This window comes from Pogoniulus pusillus, chromosome 34, assembly GCF_015220805.1.
Source record: "Pogoniulus pusillus isolate bPogPus1 chromosome 34, bPogPus1.pri, whole genome shotgun sequence".
Classification (NCBI taxonomy): Eukaryota; Metazoa; Chordata; class Aves; order Piciformes; family Lybiidae; genus Pogoniulus; species Pogoniulus pusillus.
The window spans coordinates 1,653,622-1,665,273 of NC_087297.1; the positions used below are offsets into that span (position 1 = coordinate 1,653,622).

Below are 11,652 nucleotides of genomic sequence, written 5' to 3' on the forward strand. Positions count from 1 at the left end.
CCCCACAACAGGCAGGGACACGTCCCACTAGAATAGGTCACTCAAGGCCTCATCCTGAACACATCCCTAAGCAACCTGTGCCAGTGTCTCACCACCCTCACTGCAAAGAATTTCTTCCTCCTCTCCAATCTCAATGCCCCCTTTCCAGCTCAAAGCCATTGCCCCTCATCCTCTCTCAGCAAGCCCCTGTAAGAAATGCAGATGTTTCTGCCATGTGTGATCTGTGATGAGCCCTGGCTGCAGGGCAGTGACTTCTAACAGTGTGGCTTTGGGTTTTTAAAGCTTTTGCAACCTGCTCACCTTTCTGTAGCTCATCTCCTACCCCCAGCAACTGTTCCCTTCTGCTTGGCTGAGTTCAGAATTACAAGGACAAAACTTCCATGCAGAATCATGGAATCAAGCAGGCTGGAAGAGAGCTCCAAGCTCACCCAGCCCAACCTAGCACCCAGCCCTGGCCAATCACCCAGACCATGGCACTAAGTGCCCCAGCCAGGCTTGGCTTCAACACCTCCTGCCACAGTGACTCCACCACCTCCCTGGGCAGCCCATTCCAATGCCAATCACTCTCTTTGCCAACAACTTCCTCCTAACATCCAGCCAGAACCTGCCCTGGCACAACTTGAGACTGTGTCCCCTTCTATTGCTGGTTGCCTAGGAGCAGAGCCCAACCTCACCTGGCTACAACCTCCGTTCAGGTAGTTGTAGACAGCAATGAGGTGTCCAGCTCCAGTGTTAAGATTCAGGGTCACGAGCTGTTAGAAATGGATCAGTGGATCTTTGTGAACAATAACTTCAGTTCCCAGGCAGTTCAAGCCCAAAACATCAGAGCTAAGCTGGTCTGAAGCACGAGGCAAAGCAGAACATGTTGTCCAAGAGCAGTGAGGTAGAGGCAGCAAGGCAGGAGCAGAGCAGTGAGCAGGAGCAGGCAGCAGCAGCAGCACACAGTGAGGCAGAGCAGTGAGCAGGAGCAGGCAGGAGCATCACACAGTGAGGCAGAGCAGTGAGCAGGAGCAGGCAGCAGCAGCAGCACACAGTGAGGCAGAGCAGTGAGCAGGAGCAGGCAGCAGCAGCAGCACACAGTGAGGCAGAGCAGTGAGCAGGAGCAGGCAGCAGCAGCAGGACACAGTGAGGCAGAGCAGTGAGCAGCAGCAGCACAACTGCCTGCAGCTTAGCTCAGTCTCTATGCCTTGCCCGAGGGCAGAGGCTCCTTTGGCCACAGAGAGTCACCAAGCAGATGGCAGTTGCCAAACTGACCAGATTAGGTGAGCCCAGGGCTTGCTCACCCTTCTTTGGGCAAGACACCAACATCACCCAAGCACCTGTGGGTACCTGCTTGTCACTTTGGGAGGGGCCATAATGGCCCAAGCCTTCGTTTCCCTCCTGCCCTTACTTGCCCCATCAGCAGAAGGCTGGGACAAGCCAGCACATCTGATAGGCCTGTTGGCCTTCCAGGACATTGAGTTAAGGACTACTGGAGCAGGCAGTAAGTGTTAATTCTTTTGCACACTTTCAGTCAAAGTACACTTCTGTAAAGAACTGACTTGGATGTTCATTGTGCTGCTTGTAGCAGGAGGAGACAGGAAGCTGCACGACACCTTCACAGAGATGTTTGAGCGCACAACCCATGAGGACTATGAGTCCTGCCTGGCAGAGGACAGTCCTGCAAGGTGTGATGGAAAAGAAGCTCTTCCTGACGAAGAGCAGGGGAAAGGAATAACAGCAGGAAGCAAGAAAGTGAAGAGTGGTATGTAATGAGTTTTGTCACAGGATCCTTGAGGTTGGACCTTTAAGGTCATGAAGTCCAACTCTAACCCAGCTGCCATCATCACTGGGTAATGAGTTCTGTCACAGAGTCACAGGATCACTGAGGTTGGAAAGGACCTTTGAGGTCATTAAGCCCAACTCTAACCCAGCTGCCATCACCACTGGGCAATGAGTTGTATCACAGAGTCACAGGATCCTTGAGGTTGGAAAGGACCTTTGAGCTCATTAAGCCCAACTCTAACCCAGCTGCCATCACCACTGGGCAATGAGTTCTGTCACAGAGTCACAGGATCACTGAGGTTGGAAAGGACCTTTGAGGTCATTAAGTCCAACTCTAACCCAGCTGCCATCACCACTGGGCATTGGCATTGCTTTTTGATCACTTCTTCAATCAGTTCTGTGCTGGTTTTGGTACCTGTCTGACTCTTGGTGCAGAGCAAGTGCAGGGTGTGCTGATGTGCAGCAGGTGTACTGGTGTGCAGCAGGTGTGCTGGTGTGCAGCAGGTGTGCTGATGTGCAGCAGGTGCGCTGGTGTGCAGCAGGTGCGCTGATGTGCAGCAGGTGTGCTGATGTGCAGCAGCTGTGCTGATGTGCAGCAGCTGTGCTGATGTGCAGCAGGTGTGCTGATGTGCAGCAGCTGTGCTGGTGTGCAGCAGCTGTGCTGATGTGCAGCTGGTGTGCTGGTGTGCGGCAGGTGTGCTGGTGTGCAGCAGCTGTGCTGGTGTGCAGCAGCTGTGCTGATGTGCAGCTGGTGTGCTGGTGTGCAGCAGGTGTGCTGATGTGCTGCAGGTGTGCTGGTGTGCTGCAGGTGTGCTGGTGTGCAGCAGCTGTGCTGATGTGCAGCAGGTGTGCTGATGTGCAGCAGCTGTGCTGGTGTGCAGCAGCTGTGCTGATGTGCAGCTGGTGTGCTGGTGTGCGGCAGGTGTGCTGGTGTGCAGCAGCTGTGCTGGTGTGCAGCAGCTGTGCTGATGTGCAGCTGGTGTGCTGGTGTGCAGCAGGTGTGCTGATGTGCTGCAGGTGTGCTGGTGTGCTGCAGGTGTGCTGGTGTGCAGCAGCTGTGCTGATGTGCAGCAGGTGTGCTGATGTGCAGCAGCTGTGCTGGTGTGCAGCAGCTGTGCTGATGTGCAGCTGGTGTGCTGGTGTGCGGCAGGTGTGCTGGTGTGCAGCAGCTGTGCTGGTGTGCAGCAGCTGTGCTGATGTGCAGCTGGTGTGCTGGTGTGCAGCAGGTGTGCTGATGTGCTGCAGGTGTGCTGGTGTGCTGCAGGTGTGCTGGTGTGCAGCAGCTGTGCTGATGTGCAGCAGCTGTGCTGATGTGCAGCAGCTGTGCTGGTGTGCAGCAGGTGTGCTGATGTGCAGCAGGTGTGCTGATGTGCAGCAGGTGTGCTGGTGTGCAGCAGGTGTGCTGATGTGCAGCAGGTGTGCTGGTGTGCAGCAGCTGTGCTGATGTGCAGCAGCTGTGCTGGTGTGCAGCAGGTGTGCTGGTGTGCAGCAGCTGTGCTGGTGTGCAGCTGGTGTGCAGCAGCTGTGCTGATGTGCAGCAGCTGTGCTGGTGTGCAGCTGGTGTGCAGCAGCTGTGCTGATGTGCAGCAGCTGTGCTGGTGTGCAGCAGCTGTGCTGATGTGCAGCAGCTGTGCTGGTGTGCAGCAGCTGTGCTGGTGTGCAGCAGCTGTGCTAGTGTGCAGCAAGTGTGCTGGTGTGCAGCAGCTGTGCTGCTTTGAGGCTGACTGGAATGTTTTAATGAGAACAATTAGATGCTAGGCTGTGAAAAGAAAACAATGGTGGTGTCTGCTGCACTCACAGGCTTGCTGAGATGTATGGAAGCAAGAACACAAACACAGATAAGACAGTGTGTGTGTGTGTGACTCTGCCAGTGTGTGTTCTTCTGCTTGGATCTGTGTAACTAACCCTTCTGCTTCTAACCCCCCTGGCTGATCTTCCAAGCTCACCTTGCACATAAGGCAAACTCTGGGATAAGGTAGAGGGGTGGAAAGGAGGTGGCAGGGTGGTTGGCAGCCCCTCCTGGGGACTGGTGTCTGGGAGGGCTGCTGTGCTTCTGCACCACCTTTCCCTTGGATGTTTCTGTGTACAGCTGTAAATGCTGTAGCTGTCTGCTTGCATCTGTGCTGAGCTGTGAGTGTAAAGCTTCTTCCTGAACTTCCAGCTGGCTGAGTCTAGTCTGGGTGACTTCATAAGAGTGGAGGGTGGGGGTAGGTAACTCCCAAACCATCACAACAGGTTTGTGTTTCCTCACAGCTGGCTCTGCAGCTGTGTCTCCAGGTGCTCTCTTACCCTCACATGATGCCATTTTTTGGGTTGTGTGTTTCCTTACAGAGCATGAGGACAAACAAGATAAAGCCAAGCAGAAAGCTTTTGTGGAGCCCTATTTCAAAAGTGATGAAAGGTAAATTCACTTTGTTCTGCACAGGCAATTTCAGGCTCCCCCACAGGGCATTTGTGCTTCACAGGCTACCTGTGTTTGTGCAACGTGCTGGTGGCTGAAGGTCTACAGGCAAAGGGGTCATAGCTTTGTAGTCATGGAATGGTTTGGGTTGGAAGAGACTTTCAAGATCATCCAGTTCCAGCCCTCTGCCATGCCCAGGGACACCTCCCACCAGCCCAGTTTGCTGAAGGACTCATCCAACCTGGTCCTGAACACCTCCAGGGAGGTTGTGGAGCACACAAAGATCACATTGGGTGCTTCTGTGCTCCACAACCTCCCTGGGCAACCTGTGCCAAGGTCTCACCACCCTCAACCTGTGCCAGTGTTTCACCACCTTCAACCTGTGCCAGTGTCTCACCACCCTCAACCTGTGCCAGTGTCTCACCACCCTCACTGCAAACAATTTCTTCCTCATCTCCAATCTCAATTTCCTCCTCTTTCAGCTTCAATCATTTGCCCCTCATCCTGTCACTCCCAGTCCTTGTCTTAAATCCTTCCCCAGCTCTCCTGGAGCCCCCTTCAGGTACTGGAAGGCTGCTCTGAGCTCTCTCTGGAGCCTTCTTTTCTCCAGACTGAGCAGCCCCAACCCTTACAGCTTGATAATCATCACTGGAGTCTGATCATCTTCATTCCATAATGATAGCAAGCCCTTCATGAATTATTTGTTAGCTGATTTCTCACTGTGGCACATGTTTGCTTTGCAGAGGGAAACTTGTTTGGAGCTTGGTGAGCAGATGAGCTGCAAACAATCTGTTCTCTTGCAGCTCACCACAGCTTCATCTTGCAGAAATCAGTGCAAGCACAACTCGGCCTGGGACATCACAGACACCTGACAGCAGATTTGCCTTTGAGTCATTTTGATGTACTCATTGCTTCCACACAATGAAAATCCATACTAATGAGATAGAAACATGGAATTGTTTGGGTTGGAAAAGCCTTCTAAGCTCACCCAGGCCAACCTTCAACCCCACACCACTAAACCCTGTCCCCAAGTTCCATGGTCGCAGCTTTCTGCACCACCTCCAGCCATGGGCACTCCACCACCTCCCTGGGCAGCCTCTGCCAGTCCCTGACCACTCTGGCACCAAAGACATTTTTCCTCCTCTCCAACCTAACCCTCCCCTGGCACAATTCCAGGACATTTCCTCTCCTTCCATCACCTGAGCCTAGGGAGCAGAGCCCAACCCCCACCTGCCTGCAGCCTCCTCTCAGGCAGCTGCAGAGGGCAATGAGCTCTGCTCTCAGCCTCCTCTGCTCCACACTAACCCCCCCAGCTCCCTCAGCTGCTCCTCCCCAGCCCTGTTCTCCAGACCCTTCCTCAGCTTTGTTGCCCTTCTCTGGATCTGTTCCAGCCCTCAATGTCCTTCTTGCAGTGAGGGACCCAAACTGAGCCCAGACCTCAATGCCAGTCTTCTGTGAAAGAACCAATTACAGTGACACAGTCTTGGAACTGTTTGAGTTCCCAACTGGGCCTGTTGAGCCATCAGATGTGGAATGGTTGAGTTCTGCAGGCACTTCCTCCTTGTTTCTTGCTGCTCTCCCTGACTGCATCCTGAACCCTGGGCCTGTCCAATGCTGGGGAAGGAGTCAGTGGTGCCATCCTGTGGAAGCTTTTGTGTTTTGCAGGAAGAACACTGTGTTAGAGTTCCCTCACATTGAGGTCATTCGAACAAGAGAAGAAAGAAGAAAGCTGCCTGGGCACACCTGTAAGGAGTGTGAGCTTGTAAGTGCTGCTTGGGCCCTTGGTGCCTTGGCTTCCCAAAGCTGAGCTCACAGGCTCTGCTGAAATGCACAGCACTGCTGAGTCCTGTTACAGCTGCATGCAAGTCAGGCTGAGGGAGCTGGGGGTCTTCAGCCTGGAGAAGAGAAGGCTCCAGGGAGACTAGCAGCAGCCTGCCAGTGCCTGAAGGGGCTACAAGAAGGCTGCAGAGGGACTGTTCCCAAAGGCCTGCAGGGACAGGACAAGGGACAGTGGCTTCAAACTAGATCAGAGCAGGTTGAGATTGGATGTTTGGAACAAGTTCTGCACCATGAGGGTGCTGGAACACTGCAACAGGTTGCCCAGGGAGATGGTTGAGGTCTCAGCCCTGGAGATCTTCAACGTTAGGCTGGAGAGGGCTGTGGGCAACCTGATCCAGCAGCGATGTCCCTGCTGAGTGCAGGGGGGTTGGACTGGGTGACCTTTGGAGGTCCAACCCAAAGCATTGTCTGATTCTGTTGTGTGAAGCAGTTGCTCTGCATGCTTGTCTTTGTTAACCTGGGTTCATTTTTTCCCTCTAACCTTCAGTACTATGCAGACATTCCAGAGGAGGAGAGAGAGAAGAAGTTAGCTTCCTGCTCAAGACACAGGTTTCGCTACATTCCTCCAAACACTCCTGAAAATTTCTGGGAGGTTGGATTTCCTTCCACCCAAACTTGTCTGGAAAGAGGTTTGTGCACAAAAAGGCTTCCAAAGCTCTTGGGAAAGATGATTATTTTTTTCCCCAGAAATGATTCCCTGAAATTCTCTCTAGGTCATGGAGCAGCCTTTCTCACCCCCTCTTGTTGAGCTCTGCTTTTGTATCAGCTGCACCTCAAATGCTGGGTTCAGTTTTGGGCCACTCACTCCAAGGAGGACATTGAAGGGCTGGAGCAGATCCAGAGAAGAGTCTGGAGAACAGGGCTGGGGAGGGGCAGCTGAGGGAGCTGGGGTGGGGTTAGTGTGGGGCAGAGGAGGCTGAGGGCAGAGCTCATTGCTCTCTGCAGCTGCCTGAGAGGAGGCTGCAGTCAGGTGGGGGTTGGGCTCTGCTCTCTAGGCTCTAGGTGCCAGAAGGAGAGGAACTGTCCTGAACTTTTGCCAGGGGAGGGTTAGGTTGGAGAGGAGGAAAAATATCTTTGGTGCCAGAGTGGTCAGGGATTGGCAGAGGTTGCCCAGGGAGGTGGTGGAGTGCCCATGGCTGGAGGTGTTGCAGAGAGCTGTGGCCATGGCACTTGGGGCCAAGGTTTAGTGGCAATGGTGGGGTTGGGCTGAAAGTTGGACCCAATGATTCTATGAGTCTCAATATTGTCTGGTTTTAGCATCTCCTCTCCTGAGGCAGGAGATTTAAGAAGAGTTTCTTAGAGCCCAGATACAGACAGAAGTTTAGAGTTTTTTTATGGAGCTCAATTAAAACCTCGGGTGGCTTTGAACAGAAGTCAACATTTTAAGAGGCAAAGGCAGAGACTCTGATTTCTAAGCCTCCCTGGTGCATCTTGAAGCCTAGGGAGAGGAGCCCAACCCCCTCCTCATTGCAGCCTCCTCTCAGGGAGCTTCAGAGAGCAATGAGCTCTGCCCTCGGCCACCTCTTCTCCACACTAAACACCCCCAGCTCCCTCAGCTGGATGTGTTCCCCTGGAGAGCAGCTGCAGCTGTCACTCTGAAGCAGTGAGACACAAAGGAGTATTTTCCACTCCCCGCGGTGCCCTGTGCCACTTGTGGTCTGTTGTTTAGGAACTGAGTGGCCCAGGCAGCATTTCCAGCTCCTTGAGCTGCAGCTGGTGTTGGTGCTGAGAAGCAGGAAGGGCTGGACACAGGCCCGGTGCTGCCACTGCCTGCTCCTGCTCAGCTGCATTTGCAGTGCTTGCTTTGTGTAAAGTCTGCAGGAGAAAAGGCAATGAAAGCTCAAGTGTTTAGTGGGTGAACAGCCCACGGGTTCCAGTCCTGCCTCAGCACTCTCTGTCTGTGCTCACTGCCATGCAGGCAGCTGTGCAGCTTCCTCAGGGCTGGGGGCTGGCACCAGTGCTGATTCACATCTTTGTCATGCCAGAGGCAGGGGAATTGAGGCAGCCTCAGCACACTGGCCAATGGCACCAAGCTGTGTGGTGTGGTCAGCATGCTGGAGGGAAAGGATCCACCAAGAGGGACCTGGATAGGCTGGAAAGGTGGCCAGAGTCAGCTTCATGAAGGGCACACAGCCAAGGGCAAGGTCCTGCACTTGGGTCATAGAATCATGGAATCATCCAGGTTGGAAGAGAGCTCCAAGCTCACCCAGTCCTGCCCAACCAACCAGACCATGGCACTAAGTGCCCCAGCCAGGCTTGGCTTCAACACCTCCAGGCACAGCCACTCCACCACCTCCCTGGGCAGCCCATTCCAATGCCAATCACTCTCTCTGCCAGCAACTTCCTCCTAACATCCAGCCTCAACCTGCCCTGGCACAGCTTGAGGCTGTGTCCCCTTGTTCTGGTGCTGGCTCCCTGGCAGCAGAGCCCAACCCCACCTGGCTACAGCCTCCCTGCAGGCAGCTGCAGGCAGCAATGAGCTCTGCCCTGAGCCTCCTCTGCTGCAGGCTGCACCCCCCCAGCTCCCTCAGCCCCTCCTCACAGGGCTGTGCTCCAGGCCCCTCCCCAGCCTTGCTGCCCTTCTCCAAACACCTTCCAGCACCTCAGCAGCTCTCTTGAACTGAGGAGCCCAGAACTGGACACAGCACTCAAGGGGTGGCCTGAGCAGTGCTGAGCACAGGGACAGAAGAACCTCCCTTGTCCTGCTGCCCACACTGCTCCTGAGCCAGCCCAGGATGCCATTGGCTCTGCTGCCCACCTGGGCACACTCAACATGAGCTGGCACCATGTGCTGGCAGTCCAGAGCCAGCCTGTCCTGGGCTGATCCCCAGCAGTGTGGACAGCAGGGGCAGGGAGGGAATTCTGCCTCTCTCTTCTGCTGATACCACACCTGCAGCCTTGTGTCCAGATCTGCATCCCCCAGCATAAGGCCATGGAAGTGTTAAAGCAGGTCCAGAGGAGACCATGAAGATGTTCAGAGGCTGTCCCTGTGGGGATAGGCTGGGAGAGCTGGGGCTGGAGCCTGGAGAAGAGAAGGCTGCAGGGAGACCTTGCAGCAGCTTTCCAGTGTTTGAAGGGTGGTACAGGAGAGGTGGAGAAGGACTTTTGACAAAGGCAGGGGGTGTCAGGATGAGAGGGAATGGCATCATAGAATCATAGAATCAACCAGGTTGGAAGAGACATCCAAGATCATCCAGTCCAACCTAGCACCCAGCCCTAGCTAATCAACCAGACCATGGCACTAAGTGCCTCATCCAGTCTTCTCTTGAAGACCTCCAGGGACAGTGCCTCCACCACCTCCCTGGGCTTCAGCCTGGAAGAAGCTCGATTAGGAGGAAATGCCTCACCAGGAGAGTGGTGAGGCACTGCAACAGGTTGCCCAGAGAAGTTGTGGAGACTCCAAGCCTGAAAGTGTTGAAAGCCAGGTTGGATGGGACCTTGAGCAAGCTGTGCTGGTGGGAGGTGTCCCTGGCCATGGCAGGGGGTTGGGACTGGATGAGCTTTAGGGTCCCTTCCAACCCAACCCGTTCCGGGATTCGGCAACCTAGAAGACAGCAGCCAAGTTCCTGCGCTCTGGTGCCTCACTTTGTGTCAAGTGAGAACCATTTGCCACAAAAGGAAAAGTGAAAAGTTGTGTTTTGGGGGGAAAGAACAAGAGGCAGTGAAGCTTCTGCCTGTGTGTGTCTCATTTCTCACCTCAGGCCTGTCCTTTGCAGGCTACATCAAGGAGGATGTTACTTCCTGCCAGCGGCCCAAGCGGCGCCAGCCCTACGCCGTCATGTTCTCCCCCAAAGGCAAGGAGCAGAAGACATAAAGGCTGGGCCAGGAAGGCACAGCAGCCTGAAGAGTCTCTTTCCTGCCCTTAGATATTTATAGTTAATATTAACTTGACCTACAGAACTGTTTTCCACACTGGTAGCTACAATCACCCTGTTTGATACGTTCCTTTTATAGCATTCATTTGATAACCTGATGGTGTCCCAGGACCCAAACTTCCTGAGTGGAGTTTTGGTACTAGGATCCTTTTGTACTCATTTTTTTGCACCTGGCACACAAGGACTTTGTTTTGGATTTGCCAGCAGCTGAAATTCCAGCAAATCCTGCCTAAACTTTGTGCTGAGAGTGGCTGGGATTGGTTGTTGTTGTTGCAAGGTCAGTGCAGGTTTTGGTCGAGTGCTTTTCTGTTGCACTGGAGTTTTTATTGAGCCTCTCTGCTTTGGCACCAAGGGTTCTGTCTACTTGGAATAAAGCTGGGTTGGGTGTGGAGCAGCCCTGCCTCTCCAGGGCTGGAGATGTGAGAACCATGTTGGCTAAATGTCCTTCTTCCCTGTTGCTCAGGGTTTGCAGCAGAATAGCCACGTGCAGGGAGTTCATCCTGAGTTTGGGTGTTTGCATGTTTGTGTCTCCTTCACTGATGCACAGGTGAGCACTTTTACTTCTACACTTGGATGAGTTGGACCCACTGGAAACATCCAGAAGGATCTTGGCAGTCTGCAGAAGTGTGCCACTGCAGGAGCTTCAACAAGTCACACTGCTGCCCACACCGCAGCTGGGCCGGGCCAATCCCAGGTGCAGATCCAGGCTGGCAGCAGAGTGGGTTGAGAGCAGCCCTGAAGAAAGAGCCTTGGGGGTGTTGGGTGCTGAGCAGCTCCCCAGGAGCCAGCAGTGCCTCCTGCAGCCCAGCAGGCAGCTGTGAGCTGGCTGCAGCCAGAGCAGTGTGGGCAGCAGGGCAGCAGAGGGCATTGTGCCCCTTGGCTCTGCTCTGCTCAGACCTCACCTCCAATCCTGCCTCCAGTTCTGTGTCCCCAGCATAGAAGGGCACAGAGCTGCTGGAGTGAGGGCAGAGGAGACTCTGCTGTGAGCACAGGCTGAGGGAGCTGGGAGGGTGCAGCCTGGAGAGGAGAAGGCTCCAGGGGAACCTTAGTGTTGCCTGCCAGTGCCAGGAAGGCTGCAGAGAGACTCTTGCTGAGGCCTTCCAGAGCCAGGCCAAAGGGGAATGGTTTGGAGCTGAGGCAGAGCAGGGTGAGAGTGGAGCTGAGGAAGAAGTTCTTCAGCCTGAGGGTGCTGAGACTCTGGATCAGGCTACCCAGGGAGGTTTTGGCTGCCCCTCCCTGGAGATGTTCAGGTCCAGGTTGGATGAGGCCTTGAGTAGCCAGGTGTAGTTGAGAGGTGTCTCTGCCCATGGCTGGGGGTTGGAACTGGCTGAGCTTTGAGATCCCTTCCAAGCTAAACCATTCTGTGATTCTGATGGCCTTAGGCTTTTAGGTGTCAAAGCATGACTTACCTAACAGCTTGTAGCAGAACCAACCTGCCCTGGCATCAAAGGAGAAGTTCTCCCTAGGTGATGCCCATTTAAGTTACGTAAATCACCACAGCAGGAGCTGACTGCAGTTCACCAGGGCCTGTTTGCTGCAGTCTTTTCCCTGAGTGCTGTGAGAAAGGGTGGAGGGCAAAGTACAAAGTTGGCTTAAGTCTTCTCTGCAGGTGGAACTGGAATAGAAAAGGAGAGAATTTGCAAAGCAGAAGGTAAGATTCCATCTGAAAAGGCAACAGAGAAGAAAGGGTGAGAGAGGCACCAGTAAGTCCCAGAGCCCCAGCTGGGAAGGGACCCCCAGGAGCCTCTGTCCAACCTCTCCAGCTCACAGCAG

The 11,652-nt window shown here is 54.3% G+C and overlaps 1 protein-coding gene across 3 annotated transcripts in view; it reads left to right on the forward strand.

Annotated features, from left to right (window-relative positions):
• RBBP8 (RB binding protein 8, endonuclease) overlaps window positions 1-10,305 on the forward strand; it is a 56,103-nt gene extending 45,798 nt beyond the window's left edge. For 2 of the 3 annotated variants that reach the window (XM_064170620.1, XM_064170622.1), the window contains 5 exons: window positions 1,568-1,744; window positions 4,096-4,165; window positions 5,831-5,927; window positions 6,492-6,633; window positions 9,721-10,305. In XM_064170620.1, the coding sequence (XP_064026690.1) occupies window positions 1,568-1,744; window positions 4,096-4,165; window positions 5,831-5,927; window positions 6,492-6,633; window positions 9,721-9,818 (584 nt within the window). In that variant the 3' untranslated portion in view covers window positions 9,819-10,305. The remainder of the gene's footprint in view (window positions 1-1,567; window positions 1,745-4,095; window positions 4,166-5,830; window positions 5,928-6,491; window positions 6,634-9,720) is intronic. The other variant, XM_064170621.1, reaches the window with a different exon arrangement.
• The last annotated feature ends 1,347 nt before the right edge of the window (window positions 10,306-11,652 follow it).